Source organism: Danio rerio, chromosome 20, assembly GCF_049306965.1.
Source record: "Danio rerio strain Tuebingen ecotype United States chromosome 20, GRCz12tu, whole genome shotgun sequence".
Classification (NCBI taxonomy): Eukaryota; Metazoa; Chordata; class Actinopteri; order Cypriniformes; family Danionidae; genus Danio; species Danio rerio.
The window spans coordinates 21,831,603-21,853,961 of NC_133195.1; the positions used below are offsets into that span (position 1 = coordinate 21,831,603).

General features: G+C 35.6%; 1 protein-coding gene across 4 annotated transcripts in view; it reads right to left on the reverse strand.

Annotated features, from left to right (window-relative positions):
• Positions 1 to 1,344: 1,344 nt before the first annotated feature.
• The window catches only part of si:ch211-278j3.3, a 48,728-nt gene continuing 27,713 nt past the window's right edge, over positions 1,345 to 22,359 (reverse strand). The window contains exons 6-10 of one of the 4 annotated variants that reach the window (XM_005160481.6): positions 19,529 to 19,691; positions 17,201 to 17,315; positions 7,280 to 7,411; positions 5,027 to 5,270; positions 1,345 to 2,980 (exon numbers count right to left, since the gene is read on the reverse strand). In XM_005160481.6, the coding sequence (XP_005160538.1) occupies positions 2,785 to 2,980; positions 5,027 to 5,270; positions 7,280 to 7,411; positions 17,201 to 17,315; positions 19,529 to 19,691 (850 nt within the window). In that variant the 3' untranslated portion in view covers positions 1,345 to 2,784. Of the gene's footprint in view, positions 2,981 to 5,026; positions 5,292 to 7,279; positions 7,412 to 17,200; positions 17,316 to 19,528; positions 19,692 to 22,359 lie in introns of all 4 variants that reach the window. The other 3 variants (XM_691478.10, XR_012396400.1, XR_012396399.1) reach the window with 3 other exon arrangements.

Below are 22,359 nucleotides of genomic sequence, written 5' to 3' on the forward strand. Positions count from 1 at the left end.
TGTGCTATTGTTGTCTATTAGAATGGACGCGTCAACAGAGCTGCCATTTTAGTACAGAGGAGCGCTCCTTTGAAATGTGGGACCAAGGTGAAGTGGAGGACTGTCCATGCAGAGCCACAGATATACGCAAGTACAAATATATAAATATCTATGATCGAGTTTCCCTGGGGGTCAGTAAAAAATATTTTTTTTTATTTAGGAAAATGATCATTTTACATCACTTTTCTACATGGATGGATAAGTGACCGCATGGGCATTGCCGACAAAGAGCGCGTGTTTGTGTGCATGGAAATGTACTATCCACCCTCGCTGTTAAATTTGAACTAATGCGTGTCCTGACCCTGACACACACACACGCACACGCACACACACACACACCCTCTCCCGCTTACACTTCTCGTTCTAACAAAGGGAGTGATTCGTTGGTGAATTAATGAACTGCCGTTATGAACGACTTGTTTACTTAGCCGACAATAATACAAGTTTCCAGCACTACAGCATCTTGCTATCATATTTCATTTACTTTGTTTGCTTATTTTATTCAACAAAACTAGCATAAGCCTAGTATTTAGTGCAAGTTGGTGCTACTTTGCCTCATGGTCAGTGCAGTAAGTGACATCATCAAAAACGTGACTTAGCACAAAAGTTCAAATAAAGTGGAAAAAACGAAAGCTTACCCATAAAATGTTCTGCCTCTGTGCTTTGTCTGCTTCTACATCCGTACACGGCGCAAAAGTCCAGCATCTTCACGTTGGCTTAGTCTTGACTAGTGCAGTCGAATGACATTGTCCTGGGAACACTGTACAAATGTGGCAGCCCTAATGAAGCATGTTCAGGGTCTTTATGCGATATCTAGTGTATATATCTATGTCATCATTGTAAATCATTGTCTGTACAGGGAAATGATTTACATAAACATAGGAGGTTAAAAGAAATGCTAGTTTTCAAAAGGCATTTAGAGGTTTTTGCATACAAACTCTTCATATGTCAAACCCACCGTTAAGTGTTGTTTTTTTCTTTTACATTAATGTTAAATTGAAATTTTTAACCTAATTGGGTTTGTCCGTATTTCACAGTGTCGGCTTAACAAAACCCAGCCATTTTTTTTTGTGTAGCCAATATGGTTAATTTTTAAAAAAGTTGGGCTTATAAACAAACAATTTAGGTAATATATTAAAACAACACACACATGCACAAACACATGAACAACTGAATCAATCTGTGGACACTTTTATGTAATAACAATTAGTTGAAATAAAAGAAGGATAAATGTATTGATTCATTGTTAGGTAATATGTTATGCAAAATGATGCGAAGAAAAAAAAAAAGCAAAAAGAAAACCCATTCCTCATTGAATACAAATGGTTTTATTGACACACTGTTCCAATCATTGTTCCCAATCTGCAGTGCAGCATTGAAGAGTCAGTTTTGGAAACTCCTGGAAGTCTTTTAAACAGGATTTGTTTTTTGAACAGGACGGGGTTAAATGTTTGTATTAGAGGCCTGATCTAGCTTTCTGAGTTCTTCCTTCGATGCCAAGTGTCAAAAAAGCCAGCAAAGATAGTCTGGACTTGAAACATCTGTTGGCTCTGAGGTATTAGTTCAATGTATTACTCAGCAAGCTGAACTGCTTTGAGAAAAGGTGCTCACTTTAGCTAATGGGCTATTAAAACTCTCGACTCGACTGAGGAAAAACAAATGCTTGAACTGCAGAAATAAAGATCTAAAAGTGAAACAAGATCATTATTTTTAAGGGCGAAACACTGCAGGCAAAAATCACAGCTTTTGGAGTGACAAATTTGCATTTCAGATGCACTGAGTTATTCAAAGCTAAATTCAGAAGCTGAGAAATGTGTTCATATCTGACTGATAATATACAATATTTTATTCAACCTTTAGTCCTGGCGGTAAGCATAAATTTCTGAACTTTGGAGTGACAAAATAATACTCAAGATTCCATCTATAACATGTCAAAAGAAAGTAAACAAGCCATTTTTAACCAGAATTCATCCAATGTTCAGATTTTTGGGCAAGAAATGTATGCAAATTAGTGCTTATTTAACAAAATAATGCCTTCTTTCCTTATTTAAACACATTTTAGGAAACTTGTAATACAAAAAAAAAAATGCGATTTTGAATGTATTGTGAATGAATTTGTACCTATTCACCTGCAGTGTTTTGCCTAAATCATAGCCCTCATGGCGTTTACACCAGCTCTGACCTAAGATTAGCATATTCAGGACATACAGTAACAGAAACAGCATGACGCTGGAGGCTAATCCTAGACCTAAATCCCACAGAATGTACTGCTCCTTCATGAAAACGCAACGGTTATGTAAAAAAATTGCATAATTTGAATGAATGAATACCATGAGGGAAAAGCCCATTAACAAAGTTAGCTTTAGCCTGCAGCACACTTCTCTTCAGCCTGCGTGTTGCTAGTCACATGGCACATCAAGAAGCCATGCTATTAATCCATAGCTTATTACTTCATCTTTTTTCAGGGACGTGAACCATATGGTCATGAGATCAAAGGGTACAGCTAAAAGAAAAAGCTAATCGAATAAATTAACCAGAGCATCATCCAAATAGGCGATAGAGTTTACAGTATAAAATTGGTTAGCACTCCTCAAACTGGTTGACAAACATGCGCTAGGTCGTTTAAGTTTCTCTGATCTCCTGCATGGCGTTTTGGCATCTGCCCTCAGGCTGCTGAGTCTCTGCGGCTGGAAGCTCCAGGTGGGTCATGGAAGCAGTGGTTCTCCAGTTTTTTTTTTTTTTTGCTCAGACGCTGTCGATCTCAGGAACTGGGATGGGTTCGGTGCTGCCGGTCTGTTTGGAGGCACACAGAGGTTCATGGGATTGGCTGAGAGACTCTGCCGACAAGCTCTTACTAGACAAAATACTGCTGAGGCTCGGCTTCCGGGCGCCCCGCGGCTGAGCTTCAATCTCCACTCGCACCTCAATATTAGTGCCTTCCCTGATGGAAACAAAGCGAACAGAAGGGAAAAAATGTGGTTGCATTTTATTTTACAGTACATACACAGGTACATCATGATTTTGCCAAGCATGATGTGACCCTGGATTAACATCAACATTGATCCTTGAACATAATTTTTGTTCAAAAATATAATCCATAGCTATTCCCCACCCCTCAACCCAACCATAACTGTAAATCATTCCCCAACCAGAGGGGAATAGTAGTTGGATAACAGTTATGTAAAAGTGCTAAACCTAACCGTAAGCCTAAACATAAACTGTAAACATATGCCTTAATTCTGATCGGTTGATTGGAATGTTGTTCCAGGATTAACATCTATGTTGATCCTAACATGTCCTATTTGGTGAAATCAGGCTGGCGACATGCTTAGTGTACATATCTAAGAATGTAAATACACACACATGCATTCAAAAGTCTAGAGTAGTGGTGTCCAAACTCGGTCCTGGAGGGCTTATGTCCTGCAGATTTTGGCTCCAACTTGCCTTAACTTACCTGTAAGGATGTTTCTAGAAAGCCTAGTAAGAGCTTGATTAGCTAGCCCAGGTGTGTCTGATTGGGGTTGGAACTAAACTTTGCAGGATACCGACCCTCCAGGATCGAGTTTGGACACCCCTGGTCTAGAGGGTGTCTTTATATAAAAGACTACATTTCATTCATTCATTTTCTTTTTGGCTTAGTCCCTTTATTAATTTGGGTTGCCACAGAGGAATGAACTTATCCAGCGTATGTTTTACACAGCGGATACCTTTCTAGCTGCAACCTATCACTGGGAAACACCCATACACACTTATTCACAAACATACACTACAGACAATTTAGTTTACCCAATTCACCTATACTGCATGTCTTTGGACTTGAGAGGGATGCTAACATGGGGAGAACATGCAAACTCCAGACAGAAATGCCAACTGATTCAGCCGAGGCTCAAATCAGCGACCTCCTTGCTGTGAGGTGATCATGCTACCCACTGCGCCACTGTGACGCCAAGACTACATTTATTTGATCAAAATTTAAAATAAGTGTTTTGTTATTTTTTCCCCAACTTTATTTAAAAATTTACAAATATCACAGATTTTAGAATATTATTGTACATTTTGACATAAAGAAAGAGAGAGAAGTAAACAAGGATCTAAATGATTGTGACAATTATTGACCCCCAGATTTATTTATATATTTAAAAAAAATAGTGTTTTTTAATATTTTTTTTAAAATATACCATATTCCTGTGAAAACAAAGCTGCATTTTCAGCATCATTACTCAAGTCTACAGTTTAACATGATCTTTCAGAAACGAGATACTTTGCAGCTCAAGAATGTTTTTTTAATATCAGTGTTGGAAACTTCTGTTAACTTCTGTTCTGTTTACCTATCAAAGAAAGTACAGGATTATAGAAGGTCACTACATGGGTTAAGGTTAGCTTCAGGTATAAAGACAGAATGGAATTATGCAATGACTCTGACAGGTAGACATTATGTACATGTAATACAGGACTGTAAAATAAAGTGCTACCAAAAAAGTGTTTTATATAAAATGATCTAATTGTACAGAAATCTACAATTGACAAACTTAAGTGTGATATTTGATCTAAAGAAAATGAAATAGCGTTTCCTGGTAAAACATACTCCAATAAATAGTTTATATATTTATTTTTTTAATTTGGGGGGAGTATGAAGTAAAAAAAATGTTAGATAACAAATTCCGAGGAAACAAAACAACAAATATTTAGCCGCAAATCGACATATCAGAATAGATTTACTAAGGATCATGTAAGACTGATGACTGGAGTACTTCTGAAGATTCATCTTTGTCAAATCATGAATAAATTACATTTTAAAATCTATTGAATTAGGAAAAAAGTTACATCATATTATAACATATTACTGATTATACTGTGATATTTTGATCAAACAAATGCAGGCTGGGTGTGCAAAACCATTTTAAAAAACATCTTCATTGCTTATTCATATTTGAATAAAAAAGAAAAACTGCCTGCAAAATCAAACCATGTGTTTAAATATGCTGACCTCAGAGCAAATGTCTGTGAGCTGCTGAAGGCACACTCCTCAACAACATCCACTTCATCTGACTGAGCTATCGGCTCCGTGCTGTCAACATGTCCATCATCAGAGGCTTCAGCGGAACCTGCAGCTCCAGACTGGAGAACACTGAGGCTGGGAAGCGCCATCACTTCCTCCACATTCACACTCACTTCCTGTACGCTTGCATCGGTCAGAGCTGGATTGTTCTGTCCGGTCCAGTGATCACTGACTACATGAGAAAATAGAAGATCTTCAAGAGAAGTTTAAATGTCATCAGATCAGGCCAAACTGAGAGCTTAATTTTTCAAAACTGTGCAACAGCTTTATAATAAATCAGGATCGTGTCAAAGCAAACAGTGTCATGGTTAATGTGTTGGGTAAGCAACTTTGAAACTAGCTTCCTAAGCTAAATTAAACATATGTATAATCAAAACTAAGCAACTTCAAAAATTACCAACAAGTAGAAAAGATATTTCCGTTCTTCTATTTTTCAAACTATAGCTTTTGGTAGTTAGCTAGGCTAATTACTAACATGCTTTAGCGTGACACTTCCATTAGCTAACAACTCTTAGCTTATAGTTCACTAAAAATAAATACTAACAAGATGTGGGTACATTTAGCTCCATAAACATTTCTAATTTACAATCGTTAGCTAAAGTATAGGCAACACATGACATTAAAGACAGTGAATGATATTATTAGCTACAGCAATACTAACAAGCCACTTTACTGTGGGAATTGTTAGCTACATAAAAAGTTTGATTTAGAGTAGTTAGCTTGTGCACATGGTGAATACTTTCATTAACAACAGTAAAATCTTAGCTACCTTAACAAATGATTAACAAGCTAATCACAGTGAATGGATACTTTTATTAGCCACAGTAAACACTTCTAGATTAGTAACACAAATAAAGTAGTAAATTACTGTGAATAATAATGTTTAGCTTAAACTAGCGTAAGCTATACTAACTAGAAGTGAATACTAGCTATATTAAAAGCTCTTACCTTATACTGTAAGTTACTGTAGGCTACAGACTTTACTAACATGCTTTGCAGTGACACTTCCATTAGCTAACAGCTCTTAGCTTTTATTTAGCTAAAAATAAATACTAACAAGCTGTGGGTACATTTGTTAGCTACATAAAAGTTTCTAATTTACAGTCATTAGCTAAGGTATACAAAATAGCTTTAAGACAGTGAATTATATTACTAGCTACAGCAAAAGTTCCCATTAGAGTAGATACTGTACATAAATTACTAACAAGCTAAGAGTTAGCTAAGCTCTTAGCTAGGAGTTAGCTAATATTAACAAACCACTTTACTGTGGGAATTGTTAGCTACAGTACATAAACAGTTTCTTTCTTAGAGTAGTTAGCTTGTGTACACAAATTACTATCAAGCAGATAACAGTGGATACTTTTATTAGCCACAACACTTCTAGATTAGTAACACAAATTAAAGTAGCCAGTTACTGTGAATAATAATGTTTATAGCTTACACTAGCATAAACTATACTAACTAGAAGCTTTTTACAGTGAATACTTGGCTATATTAAAGGCTTTTAATAAGGTAGGTTAAGGTAGTTATAGATTTTTTGTTAGCTACACTGTGTATTTCCGGCAGCTGGGGTGCTGGAAATAACTGTAAAATAATGGCCATTAAATTACAGAAATTTACCGTAAAAATAACGGATATTAAATTACAGAAATTTCCTTAGATTTAAATTTCTGTTAAATTTCTGTAATTCAATCTTTGTTTGAGATTCTGCACCCCAGCTGCCAGAAATAAACCGTAAAATTACTTTTTTTTTTTTTTTTTACAGTGTATACTGATAGCTCATAGCTACACAAATTACTAACAAGCTAAGTTCCATAAACAGACACTTTTGTTTGCTGTACTAATCACTTGTAGAAGAACTAAACTTAATCTGTTTATGGTAGATACAAAAAATACAAACAATTACATGCTACCACTGAAAAAGTATATTGCTCACATTCATACTGTATGTTACCACAATATATTTCAGGTTTTATTGCATGATTGCATTATTTTCTCAGCCAAATTTCCCAAGAAGAAAAACAAGAACCTCGAGATTAACGATGGCAAATCATTTTTCACTATTTCTAATGGACAACTAATAAAGCTACTAAAAATAGTTAAATTAAAAGCAGCGCATCTTTTAATCTGCAAACTGGTTAGGAATAATTTTATAGCTCAACTTCAGGAGGTTTGACTTACAGTTGGCCAAGTCTTCCAGCTGTATGTTTCGAACTTCAGGAGGCTCTGACTGTGGCCTACACCAGCCATTACGACATAATGACATGGGCACCACTCCATAGACATACGTCAGCATAAGAGGCACCCCCACACCTGGAAACATAGAAGATTTACTGGATTATAATCAATTATTATACTAAATTATAATTGATTAAAGTTTATTCCTAAAGGAAAATAAAGTAAATTAAATTGACTAAGGAAATGAATTAAGGTTTTTATTAAGCACGAATCAGTGAACAGTGTTTAAAGCATTTAGATTTAGTTAGAGAAACTTGTGCAGACTTGCTTGATGCTCCAGAACCAATGAATGGATGAACAAATTTCTTTAAAAGCAGTCAAAAAGCAGTTAAAAGCAGTCAAAAGTTCTTTAGAGACTGGACAGACTGCATTTCACAGCAATATTTTAGCTTTTACACTTAATGAAATTAAAGTATTGTCTGTATTTCCAAGTGAAAAAGCAATCACTCTCGACAGCAGCCCTTTCAGCTCACGTTCTCCAGCAATTTAAAAGCGCATGCTTATTAACTGACATTGCAGCAGAAAATGTGATTTAAAAGAAGCATTTTTTCTTTTAAAAACTGTATTTGTAACGTAAGTAACACAATTACATTGACTTTAGTAACTTTAATCAAATTACACTAACTCAAAATGTAATGCATTACATTACTGCATTCCCCTAAAATGTCATTAGATTACAGTAACGCATTACTAAGGAACGCGTTTCACCCAAATCTACAGCTAAGGTTCATTGAAAATACGTGCCTAAGCCTACATTTTTGCGAAAATATGTTGCTCTTGGTACGTTTTGTTGCACATTTAAGATGACAACTCACTAGAGGTTGCAGTCTACATTTTTACTACATAGGATATGTTTGGTTGTGTTTCAGATACACATCCTGTTTCCTGATTATAATCAATTATTATACTTAATTATAATTAATTAGTTTATTCCTAAAGGAAAATAAATGAAATGAAAATGACCATGATGAAAGTGTTCATTCAAATTGAATGGATTAATCAAAGTCCTCTGATAAGACATCGCTTTTTTAAAGATTAAAATAATTAAGGTTTTTATTAAATATGAATCAGTGAAAATTGCTTACAGGAGTGTTACAGATGCTCCAGAACCATTAAGGTTTGTTCTTGTTTGTCACATGGTTTGTTTGATCTAAAATTTGATGTTAGTCCACAATCAGGGTAATCTCCATCTATTCCATATCCATTTTCAAAAAAAAAAAGAAAAAAAAAAAGGAAAACTAAGAAAATGGACGTTCTTTTGCTCACAAAAAATGTAAGAAAAAAACGAGATTTTGTCTCGTGTTTTTTTAACTTTAGGACAGGAAAACGGATAAACGACTTTAAAATTTATTATAAACATGTAGGCGGTGCTGAAACGCCCCTTTTCCTCTGATTAGTCAACTAAATCTGAGCTCGTGACGTCGCCCTCAAAATAATAGTGCTTTGCTAATCAGCACCCAGGCTTTGAATTATTACTATTGTAGACTAAGTTTACATATTCTATCATTTGATCCGTTAGCAGGCTTACATTGATTGCGTATGCATAAATTAAATAAAAATGTAAATTAGCAGTATTATTACACATTTGTCATTAAATACGGTCATAGTTTGCTGTCAAATGTCTAGCTGCTGTGCCCCTGATGCTGAGCAAAGATAGCCATTTCCGAGCAGAACCTGGTTTGCATGATTGCTTCCGAGCAATGCCCAATAATAATAATAATAATAATAATAATAATAATAATAATAATAATAATAAATATTGTTTACTTTGTGTTTTTTATTGTTTAGTTTTTTTTATATTTTAATAGTTTTTTTTTTATAATGTTTGCAGGACCAGAAGACATTGGGTGCTGGGGCTATAACAAAGAGTACTTTTGTTTTTATTTTTTTTTATTTTATGTAGTTTTTTTTTTTCCATTTTTATTCGTTATCCCACCCTAAACCAAAAAAAAATAAAAAATCAAGCAAAAATCAAAAAAAAAATTCTGAGTAAAAAAAAAAAAAAAAGTTTTCTAAGTTTTTTTTTTTTTTTGAAAAGGGATACGAAAAGGATGAAAGATACACTGATTGTTTTCACATGTAAAGCAGGTGTGGTTGAAATTCTGTCCATGTTTACATGTAAATAAAGTCCTAAATCAACAACAATTTTAAGGACGTTTTAAAGCCTCAGAATTTTTTATGCACAGTCTTTCAGTAGAGGGACAAAAGTCCCTTAGATTTTAATAAAAAAAATCTATTTTTGCTTACCAAAGATGAATTTTGAAGCTTGAAATGACATGAGTAGATGATAACAGAACTGACATTTTAGGATGAATTGACCATTTAAATCCCTATATGCAAAAGACCATGTGAAAAAAAACTGAAATCACAGACATGTTTAGAAATTAATCATCTTAAAGCAGGAGAAAGGACAGTAATTCACCTCATGTCATAGAGACATAATACTAGTAGCAAAGACAAGGACAACATGCAATAAAGGAGACAAAAGGCGGTGATCCTCCTGGTTCTGGATAAGAACAGAGTGGCATTGTTGATGGGGACATTGGAGGGGACGAGGCCCCTCTGTGGCTCTGCTAAGGAGAGGTCAGAGCAGCAGAACAGACGGGGCTATTCAGACGGGAGAATAAGCAGGAACACAAGCTCTGGGTTTGTGAGAAGAGCAAGCAGGAGTGAATATGCTGCGCTCAGGACTTCACTCTATGCCATGGAGATCGCTCTGACATTTTAGTTGCAGCCGGCTGCTGTAATCTTCCCCCTGTCCGCTCCAGCTCTCACAGGAGTGCCAGAGCACAAGATAGATGAGTCATCAGAGACCAACACGGCAATTCAGCTCTCTATGCGTGCGCATGTGTGTGTGTGAATGAAAATGTGTGTAGTATGGATGATGAGGTTTAGTTCACTCTCCTTGTAAAGCACAAAAATTTGATCAGAAGTTTAATTTAGTTTTTTGATCGGGACTAATAACGGTTTATATGAACTATAAACTATTATCTCTCTTTATTTTTTAATTCAGCTCTTCTAAATCAATGTTTGTAACACATAAATTGTAATAATAGTCAAAAAGACTAAAGAATAAAGCAGATTCATACACGACCACTGTGCATGATAAATCTACAGGTCTAACATATTAAACAAGTAAACAATGTAATTAATAATCTAAACATTAAAAATTAGGCAAATGCAGAGCAACACAACACTGCCATCATTATTCAGGTGCAGTCAGAAATTGTAGCTGCAAGCAGCAATTATCGGGGACAAGCAGCCCAGCGGCCACATCATAAACAAGCACGGCAACAAGCTACAGAGCAACTGGAAAATTCTATCATGTTTTGGCAACATGTTTTGAGCCATATTTAATGGAAATTGGGCTAATGATCTATGGCAGGGATGGGCAAACTTGATCCTCGAGGGCCGGTGTCCCTACAGAGTTTTGTTCCAACACTAGTCAAACGCACCTGAACAAACTAATCAGTGTCTTCAAGATCACTTGAACTCTATTGGGAGGTATGTTTGAATAGGGTTGGAGCTAAACTATGCAGGACACTGGCCCTCCAGGATCAAGTTTGCCTACACCTGATCTATGGTGAGTTCAAAGCAACATATTTTCAAAATAATTCAAGATGGTGGACAGGAAGTCTTGTCAATTAGGGAATAAATTATATCAATGTTCTCTGTATGATCCAAGGAATCTGCAAGACCAGTCTCATGACAATAGACAAAACTATTCAAAAGTGATTTGATGATTTTTTTATGGTTTCTATCGATAGAATTTAATTGTTTGCCAATATTACCCTGAAGGTGGTGCAAACTGATGTAGTTTGGTCAATGTCAGTTCTAGATCACACACTTTCAGTTTGGTTTTATTACTCTGAGATGGGAAGTAATGAAGCGCAAATACTTCGTTAAGTAGATTTTTCTGGTATACTTTACTTCACTACATGTTTTTCTGAAAACTTTTTACTTTAACTCCTTCCATTTGTACACAAATACTTGCACTTTCTACTTCTTACATATTTGAATTGGGCTTGTTACTTTCGTTTTCATTTGTTTTGTGGCGCAATGTTATTTCTTTTCATTGCACAATTTGAACGCCTTATTGAGTTAGTCAATCTACTCTTTGTCATTGCGCGGCTATTTTAACCTCTGATCGTGCACCGTAAATAGTCTTGCTTATTAAGCTTACCATGGGAATGGCTAACATAGATAAGACAGAGGGAGTCCGCGATTATTGTCATGTTTATGCCGGGTAACAAGATGCGTTTTGGTCGATCGGATTACAGGTAAAACAAGAGATGCATTTCTGTGCAAATCTGGCATTTAAATGGGGTTAAGTCTTTTGTCCACTTCAGACGATGTTGCACGGTCCTTCACTGATCTCTCGATCTACTACTGCGGGGAAAAAAATATCAATGTGCTTTTTGTTAACGTTTGTACAGTTAGTACTAAAGCAATTCAATACCTATGAACACGTTATGCAATGAGGTTTCCTTTCCTTCCTACGAGTTCATATTTCCTAGTACAGAATATATACTGTTTTATAGTTTTAACATGTATATTATATACACTGTTGTCTTTATTTAAATTTGTTGGATAGATTGTTAGATAAATATTTTAGAACATTTAAGACTATTTATACTGGGTGATTTATGAATAAAAATGTAATGCAAAGGATCAGGAATTTATCATGTGAAAAAAAGAAAAAAGATGGTACAAAAATGTAGCAACAGCATTAATAACTTTATCTGTTTAATAAAATATACACAGTACTCTGAAAACAAACAAACAAATCATATGAGCTGCAAGAGAGTGCTGTTTGAAGACAATGAAGCAGCTTTAGCATAATGCAAACAATTATTTGTGGACAAATACATTGTTTTTTTTATCAAAAGAAGAAAAAACTCAAATATGTTTTGGACAAAATGATGTGTTAAATTTAAGACATTTATTAGTAATAAATACAGTATAGGCAGAAGAATTACGTTTTAGATTTACAAACGAATTAAAGATGTAAGTTATCATGTACAGATGTATACATGATGTGCAATGTAGTTACTGTGAAACTAAAACAGGTATAGTAATGAATACTTTTTACTTAATTACTTTCTTACTTATTTCAGGCCCCACTTCTTTACTTTTACTTGAGTACAAAAATGTAGTCAGTACTTCAACTTCTACCAGAGTCATTTTAAACATAAGTATCTGTACTTCTACTTGAGTAAAGGATTTGTGTACTTTTGCCATCTCTGTCAGTATTTCAAACCATTGCAGTGATTCAGCCTGTAATGTCACCTAGTAGCATTACATCAAGTTTGCGCATGTGCTAAATGAAAAATGGCCAGTGGTTTAGGAGGAGTTTAAAAAAATGGTTTGAGCAAAATCAAAATGGCGGAAGAAGAAAAAGAGGAAGAATAATAAGAACCAGAATTGATACAATAGGTGCCTACGCACATTCGGTGTTTGGCCCCTAATTAAGTTAAATTGCTATTTGATAAGTTCCTTGCAGAATATTAAATATTAACTTAATTAATGTAAACAATGTGACATTGATTGCAATGATCATATGAACTAATTTTATGATACATTTCTGGTTCCTTTGAAGCTTGACATCTTCACTCCTCTGACTCCTTCAGAACTTTCAAAGAGTGGTCAGGATTCACTTTTTAAGCTCCATACAAAACCCACTATAAAACCTATCCATTAATTAAGTTGCTAGCTTGGGATTCATGGGTGTTGATCTCTGCTCTGACAACCTTTGATGTAGAAAAGTTTAAAGTGGTCATGAACCGAGAAATTTAAATTCCCTTGATCTTTTAACACATAAAAGGTCATTGTACTACACAAACATCCTGTAAGCTTCAGAACTCAAAACTTTCCTGTTAGTGTAAAAGCAGCTTATACTGAAGCCAATCCTCCAACTGCAGGCTGTGGAATGAGCCTCTTTATTGTGTAACAGTGTGTCTGAACTCCACCTCCATAAACTCACTTGCTGTTTAGCTCCGCCCACTGTAATTCAGCTTATGAAAGGAAATATCTGTTTATTTTTAGTTAAATAGGCTAGTTAAAGGGGCAGTTATCCAAAAACGAAAACGCACCCACTATTTACTCCCTTACTTGTTTTAAAGGGCACCAATTTTTCCCCTTTTTCCAGATTTAATATGAGTCTTTTGTGTCTCCAGAATGCGTCTGTAAAGTTTCAGCTCAAAACACTCATCAGATTATTTATTATACCTTTCAGAAGTTTTGTAATTTTTAGCTCTAAGCATCTTACAGCTGTTTTTGTGGACTGTGCTTGTCCACAAAATGCTAGTCCTCCCCTCCCACCGTTTCCACGCGCCTGTGAGAGTGTGCCTCTATTTCCACCCTCGACTGCTTCAGATAACAGACAGACATGAAAGAAGCAGATCTCATGTAATGTTTGTGAGAAATACCACAGTAAGAACTGTCCCAATGATTATTTGATGTATTTGTTGTGGAGTTAATGAGGACAATGAGTCACACACTATGTCGTTACAAAGTTAGGTACATTTTGTTGCACGTTTTAAGATGACAAATCCAGTAGAGGGCGCTAATACATTTTTGTTAACCTGAAACGCATTACATAGGATATGATATACGTTTCAGATACATATCCTTCTTTTACATATCTACAAGAAGGCGGGGCTTGTCGTTTAGATCACCTAGGCCATTGAACTACCTACCAAAACTCTTCCCTAAACCCAATCAATTTTGTTTTCAAAAGCAAACATAAGAGAAAAGTGAACAATTAAAAAAGTGAATAAAGTGAAAAATTAAACCAGATAGTTTATTTTAATTCTACATTACTTTTATCTCTTTTGTAGTACTGTGATTCACCAAACTTAAACCTGAGCACTCTGGATCACAAATACAAAACCATGCAAACTCAGCTACCGAGCAAACTTACCATGCCAGAAAAGTTGTCCATATAAAGATACACATGTAAGGCAAGTGTATTTCATTACAAATCGAAAACACACCATGTTAAGTTATTTTCGGAGATTTAAGTGGTGTGCAAAGTACTGCATAAAAATCCTTCAATTATTAAAAATATGTCCCTGTTAATATCATTAGTGTGAAAAGGAACAAATAGCTGTCATACTGCTATCAACCCTCATCATTTTACCTGGAAACAGCCGTCAAATGCATGTTGAAGTGAGTTTTTGGGGTTTCTAAAAAATGCAAGCTGAAGCACTTATTTCCATTGAACCTGTTTTAGAAGCTTACATAAGTAGGTGCACAGCTGTTTTTTCAAATTTTGCATCCTAATCTTGGAACAAAGTATTTTATATGTATATATTTAAATATGCAAATCTGTTAGTCAATCGGGGTTTACAATGGGGGGTTTGCTTCAGATTCTACAATCAACCACAACAATTCAAATGGTGTGTTGAGAGAGGTTTAAAACTGGATAGAAAATAGTCTACTAATTTCAAATTATGATGGGTTTTAAAGTAAAACTTTTGATAATGATAACGCTTTTACATGGATTCCACAGAACATTACAAAACTTTTAAACAAGCAGTTCACAACCTCTTAAAAAATGGCATTTGAGTTTTTAATCAGTTTGAGCTTACGCATTGCCTTGTTTTTTCATGTAAATGATGATTTTAAACTACAGACATTGTCAATCGAAATTCCTGTGGTAAATTTGCAACATTAAGAGGCGTCGAAGCAAAAAACAAGTAACAGAATGCAATTCACCAGCATAAATGTACAAAAAATATTAGTAATTCACAAGCAAAAGAAAACTGTTATTTAAAATATATTTTTACAGTGTTAGAGGAATGATAAGAACATTAGAATGAATTCTAGATGAACAATCCCTTAAAGGGCATTGGAACTTTTCAAGCTGTTTGGACAGACATGTGTAAATATAGTTTATAGACCGTCATATTAGGGTGATATAAACACACCCATTCCTTTTTTTTTTCAATTTAACAACATAATAACGGTGGACCAATTGGAGCGTTTTTTAGACCGACCGCAACTTGGAGTAGGAGTGCAGTCCCCCCGCCCACCAATATTGATTGAAAGGCGCGCATCACCATATCCTCAGTTTGTTGTTTCACGTCGGCCATTTTCAGCCTGTGAGTCAAAGCGATGTCATTAAGGAACACCCTTGCTCAATTTTTAGATGCAAGGCTCACTGGGCTCAACACAAGATCAGCATTCACCACGATGACTCTAATCAGAATTATTGTTTGTAACTTAGTTTGTTTGAAGGTAGGTTTGCAAACGTGTACTTTTCATTGAGTCTACCTAGAACTTCAGCCGTTTGCAATTCTCGCAGTCACAGAAGCTCCCTGTGATCTTAATTATGTGTAGCCGGAAAGTGCGAGCGCGTTGCCTCATCTGCATGTCCCTCTATTGGAAACAAAATAACAAACTTGCCTGCAGGTCGCACACCAGAAGCGACGCTCTGTGACGCGCAGCGCCATGCATTTTAGAATTCTAAACATAGGTTTCTATCAGGGTACACACAACGGCGCTTCAAGTCGGCGGCTGTCCAAGGCACGCAGCCACAATTCGGGACACTTCATATTTCTGCCACGCCACAAAGCGCCATCTGAATAGTTTCATTTTAAATAACATGCGAATGTGCGTGTCTGGTGTGCCGTGTCGCGGATCTGAGTGGTGCATCTGGTGTCTCAGTCAAAGTTAATTCAGTGTGCGTGGTTATTAATCTCGGTGTACAAGCTCAGAACTTTAAACTAGCACACAGTTGGCTCTAAAAATATACAAAGACACAAATGATTGTGTACTCTTTGCTTGGTCTGTGTCCGAGTCGTACATGTCCAGCTGAATGCTTGTCCTCTCACTCATGTTGCTTCTCTCTGTCTGCCTGTCTATTGCCAAACACAGAGCCCCCTTGTTACGTTGGGCGGGAAGTCGAAACTAATTTTCATGTGAAGCAACACGCCCCTGAAACAGCGAGCTGTGTATACGCCCCAAAAATAACAGTTTTAACACATTATAGTAAAAAAATCTAAACTGTGTTTTGAACTGAACCTAAACTGGCACACTCAGAACAACCATAATATTAATGTTAAATCTTAAAAAAGGGGTAAACTATGTATCCTTTCAAATGTGTTTGTTTTCATTTCTGCTTCCCTCATTTAACAGACTCTCATCTTTAGTATCTTCATTTGTCTGAACACAAGCCAGAAAAATCAATAGAAAGGGATAACACTCAAGTCAGCATTTTTGAACTGATGTTTCCTAACAATAGAACAGCTGAAGTGCTCAACAACACACACTTTACTAACACTAATGTTCAGAAGTGTGGGGGTGATAACATTATTTGGTGGTCTTGAAGTCTTATGCTCACCATAATTGCATTTATTTGATGAAAATACAATAAAGCTGTATTAAAATAACATTAATTAATTTAATCTCAAAATGCAATTTATTGTTAAATGACTTCAGTGTCACATGATCCTTTAAAAATCATTCTATGACAATTTGCTGCTCAAGAAACCTTTTACTATTATCAGTATTGCAAACAGTTGTGTTGCTTATGATATTAATGAAAGCTGTGATGTATTTTTTTCACAATTCTTAGATGAATAGAAAGTTCAGTATTTATTTGAAATGTTTCTTGGCATTATAAATGGCTTTCTTTTATCAATTAAATTCAATAATTTATGTAAAAGAGAATCTTAATGACCCTAAAAGTTTTATTAGTATATTGTATAAAATCTCCTCTCAAATATATTTACACAACGCACAGTTTGTGAAGGAAATGCTGTATATAAGCACTGCAGTGTACATGCTACATAACCACAACATTTTAAAACCACAATCATTTTAGATGCAACCATAGAAATGGATAGATGAGTTTCTTACCCACAGTAATGGCTGCTATGACTGGAGACACAAAAACAGACATCATGACCCCGCTGGCCACTGTCAGATAATGCTTACTTCCTGAGGTATTGTTTTTCTTACAGCGACCATGGACCTAAAAGCAACCAAACAGACACATATATAAAGTCAGAATTAAATTGAAATTATAATCATTTTTTTCTTTTTTATTGTGTCATATATTTAGGTAGGAAGAAATTAAAACACCATTCTGGATGTACAGAATCATATAGGTGTATGTTTGAGTAAAACGTTGATATTTGTTTTTGTCTATATAACATTTAAAGAGCCCCTATTATGGAGTTTTGACAATGATATTACATGCAGTGTGTGCCACAGCTCTAAGTGAATGAAAACATCCAGCGGAGGTTTAAATCCAAAAATGCACCGGATTTAAAACTGTTGATTGTTTAACGAAATAGTCGAATAAATTAATCAAGTTGAGTTCGGACCTTTTGCTTAAACGCATAAACGTCGATACGGTACATCATCAGATATGTAGTTCCAGATAAAATGTGAACGCGTCTTTCCCTTCAGACACTAGCGGAGTGCGGGGGATCAAGGGACTGGTAATGACTCGAAGATGACAATCACTGACAAATGGAGATTCGGCTGCAGGGAATAAAGGGTTAAAGTTAATTTTCACAACAATACCACAGTATAGCCAACCTATGCTGTGTTTGTTCCTGTCATTTTTCGAATTGTTGATACAATAACCTACGCTGCTACCCGGGATTCGCCGGCCGTTTGCTATTGAAGGACTATTATGTATGGGACTTTGTCAGACTTCGACAAGGACTTTGTCAGTAACTGTTATAGTTCAAATGGACCAGTTTCTTCTGTAAATAAAATTGTTGCATCATTTTGTGTAGTTTGCAAAATATGTGTTTAATTGTATGTGATAAATTATAATCTCACCGTGCGGATTGTAATCACTCATTATAGATCAGTGCTTGTCCTTTATCTCACAGGTTAAATCTTTATGGAACAATTCACATATTGTGTCCAAAATCATGTTGAAAATGTGACGCGTGCTTCTTCCTGTAGCGTTTAAATGCGTTTGTGAACTCGCGATCTTCTGCCGTTTGCCTTTGCTATGGCCATAATCAGCTGTTCCTCACACATGCGGCGCGGTTAGTTTTCAAAATAGTTCAACTTATGCCACTGTGTAGATCAATACTAAATGTGTGTCGACGTTGTTATTACTTGGGGTTATGTTTAAGAGTAGAGTAATATGCTGGTGGTTAACTGCATTGCTTTACTGTATTCCTGCATTGGGCTCTCACATACTCTCTGCTACTTCATACTGTAACAGTGGTGGGCATTTCTCTCTGTCTCGTGCTGAAAGCAGTCGACCAATCACAACAGACTGGGTCATCTGTCCAATCAGCGCAGATTAGCGTCACACTAAAGAGGGGTTTGGAAACAAATGAATCGCTGAACGAATGAAAGTGTTTTTTGACATTGCATGCACATCAGCCTGTTGTTGGAGACCCCTAAAACCAAAATACGACCTTTTAAAAAGCAAAATAGGGGCTCTTTAATATCATTTAGATTTTTTGCCAGTAAATGACTGAATTCATTTGTTGTTAATTAAAATTATGTCAAAACATTAGTATTGTTTTGTCTAAAAATAAAAGGAAACATGTCTGGAAATCTTTAAATTATTCTAATTTGATTAATTTAACTTTTTATTATTTTGACCAACTGTCTTGGCATGACAATTTTAAATGATAGAAGGTTTGAAAAAAATAATTCTTCTGAAACACATATCTATAAATTGTAAATACATGTATTCATCATTTATAAATGTTTTATTTTGATCAATTGGATTAGTATTATTTGCTAATTACTGAAAAAAGTGCATAGATAAATCTTTTTTTACTTCATTAAAAATAAGAACTGACCATTTCAATTGAAAGGGGACTTTAAGAAGCTTTCAAAAGACTTAAAATGAAGCATTGCCTACAAAGGAAGTAATTAAAAGACTGATTGATGTAATTTCTGATTAATGTAATTACTCCAGACAAAAAAAGCATGATGGCCTGCGTATACTCATAGCTGAGAGAAACACACTTTGCAGACATTTCCTACATCACATTTACCTTGTGTGTGAAGGGTACAGGTCTGATGGATTTACATAAATTTACATAAATGCATTCGCAAGCACTTTTCTTATGATGAGCATACAGTAAAGTTCATGACCCGGCCTTATTATCATCCTGAAGCTATTAAACGGTTTCACCAGAGAGAGGACAAACATAGCTGCTGCTTTGACTTAAATAATGCAACATGCTATAGGTTTTTTACCTTGCGGCCCATATAAATTGGAATTCCCACAATGATGACTGGTATGGCGATGCCCGCTATGAGTGAGATCACCACCGGTGCCCCAAGAAGCATGCCGACTTGCCATAAAACTTTGCGAGTCTGAGACCACGGCTTCTTTCCCCAGAAAGTGCAGCCTGAGGGACTGTATGGAGGACAAGTGAACATTTTAGTTTAATTTAATACAGTTACACAACTGGCACATATATAATATGAGCTGAAAGCTATAGACAAGGAATACTGAATAAAAGCCACTCGCATGCGCACAGTCTCAGTCGATCAATATTTTATGATCTCATCCTCGATTAGCCTCATGCACTGCCTGGGTGAACCTCAAATCCCCTTGGTCAAAGTGACTTTATGTTCTGTTTTGTGCATTGCACAGGTACTGTAGTAAAAGTATGAATATAATACTTATTTAAATGTTGTACACTGTACGATGACATCCTTATAGAGCAGGGCTATTAATCAAAATGAAAGTAGAAACACAATTGAGAAAATCTGTGACTGTCTCGTAGCCAGTGAAACAGTTGAGTGATCATCAGCAGTAATCTACTCCAAAGGCCAGAGGGCGCTTTAGTGAAGAAACTTTAAACATACATGAAGAAGAAACCTAGGAAATTCCCATAGTATTGCATTATCAGCAGAACTGCGTTGATTTACTATGACTAATAAACACACAACTACAGAATCACCTCACAGAAGGATTTATTTCAATCACTCGACTGAAGTTATGAAGTGATTTTGGAGTGAAAACAACTAAATATTGTATTTCTGGTAATTCTGTCCAAAAACACTAGTTGAATGAAAGGGGTTTAGTGTAAATAAATACTAGAATAAAGGATGATTCATACCAAGTATGATATTAGCATACAGTTCTAGAAATAATTCTCAAGTAGAGAAGAATAATCCACACAACTTTAAATCTTTAAAGCTGATGGGCAAAAAAATAAAATAAAATAAAAATACAAACACCAATCAGAATACTAAATGTGATGTCTGTATTTATATAGCGCATTATTGGCCATACACCCAAAGTGCTTCACAATCATGAGGGGGTCTCTCCAAACAGTGCGCTCACCACACACCAGCTATAGGTGTAGTGGAGAGAAAGTGATACAGCCTATTCGGTGAATGGGGATGATTGGGAGGCCATGATGGATAAGGGCCGATGGAGGGAAATTAAAGATGACAAAATGGAAGCGAATGCTCTGAATATATTGTACATTTTTGTGGATGCAAAAAAGTTATTGGTACAGTTACATTTATAGCAGGGGTGTAATGGTATATTCATCCAAATCATTTTTGGGATGGGTAATTTTCAGGTAAACAAATACAGTGTTTGAATCACTGCAAGGTATGTGCCAAACTTGGTACCGGTCTTGGTGTAAACAGGCTCTGTTTCTTTAAATGTTCGGTCCCACTTTATATTAACTGTCCTTAACTACTATGTACTTAGATCAAAAAATAAATACAATGTACTTACTGTGTTTATAATGTATTTGAGAACACTTGTGGTGCTCTTGAGTTGGGATAGGGGTTGGGTTATAGACAGGTTTGGTAGTATGGGTAGGTTTAAGGGTGGGTTAGGGTGTAGGGAATGGTCAGCAGTGTATTTACAAATGTAATTACAGAAGTTAATTACAGATGTAAATACATTAGGGTATTTAATCAAGCATAAGTACACAATAAATACATGTATTTACACAATGAGTACATTGTAACAAACTATTAATTCCTGTCTAAGTACATATTAGTTAAGGCCACTTAATATAAAGTGGGACCAAATGTTCAAATGTGTATTAAATCTAGACTCATTTTGGACTTCAAAAACAATACCAAAACCTCAATACCTCTTAGGTTTTTCATTGTATTCTTAATGAGGATATTGTCTTGAAGAGACAAGCATATACTTTTCTTTATAGACCCTTTTCACATATCTGGATTGCTCAGTAGCGGAACTCGTCATAGTTGGGTAAACTTGGAGCGCAGTGAATGGGAGACTAAAATAAATAATTTTTCTACAATCTTTTTGCTCAAATAATAAACGAAAAACTTCACAATGGTAATATGACTTTCAGAAAAAGGGAAAAAATTGTGTGAGACTGATGAGGGCAGCCAGAGGAGAGAATAACGTCAAATTTACTGTCCTGCCCCATAGACATTAAATTAGAAACACCTCGAATAAGCAGTCATTCGTTTTTTGTAGTTTGACGCAAAGATGATATAATGCACACATAAATGCATATAAATGTTCATGCGTTTTTTATTTTTATTTTATCAAAATATTATTCAAAACTTTCAAGGATTTAAAATGACCCTTAAACGCGGCATAACTGTGAAAAGTGTCTATTGCTTTCCGTCTGTCCATGCAACTGAACTTAATGGTGTTTAAAGCATATTAAAGAAAAGCGATTTTAATTTCACCAAAAAGATCAAATCATACAGGTCTGGAATATATGGTGACAGAATTATATATGTGTGCTGTCATTTCATAAAAATCTTCCTCCACGTGGCTGAAGCCCGGCAGAATGGGCTGTTCATTAAATGAAGAAACCTGCTTCTGGCAAATCATGGGGGTTGGAAAATATGAGCGGAGATTTGTACTGATTAATTGACAAAAGTCTGTGTTGGCAGGCATCCAGGAACAAAGAAATCTATCTGAAATCAGCTTTGCTGCAGCAATAGCTCACTGAACCTGCAAGCAAAGTCACTATTTTACAGATCAGACCTCTGAAACCACTCCGCTTCTGCAAGACGTCTGTTGATTAAGAGTAATTAAGCAAATCAGATAATCTGCAACGTTCATGAAG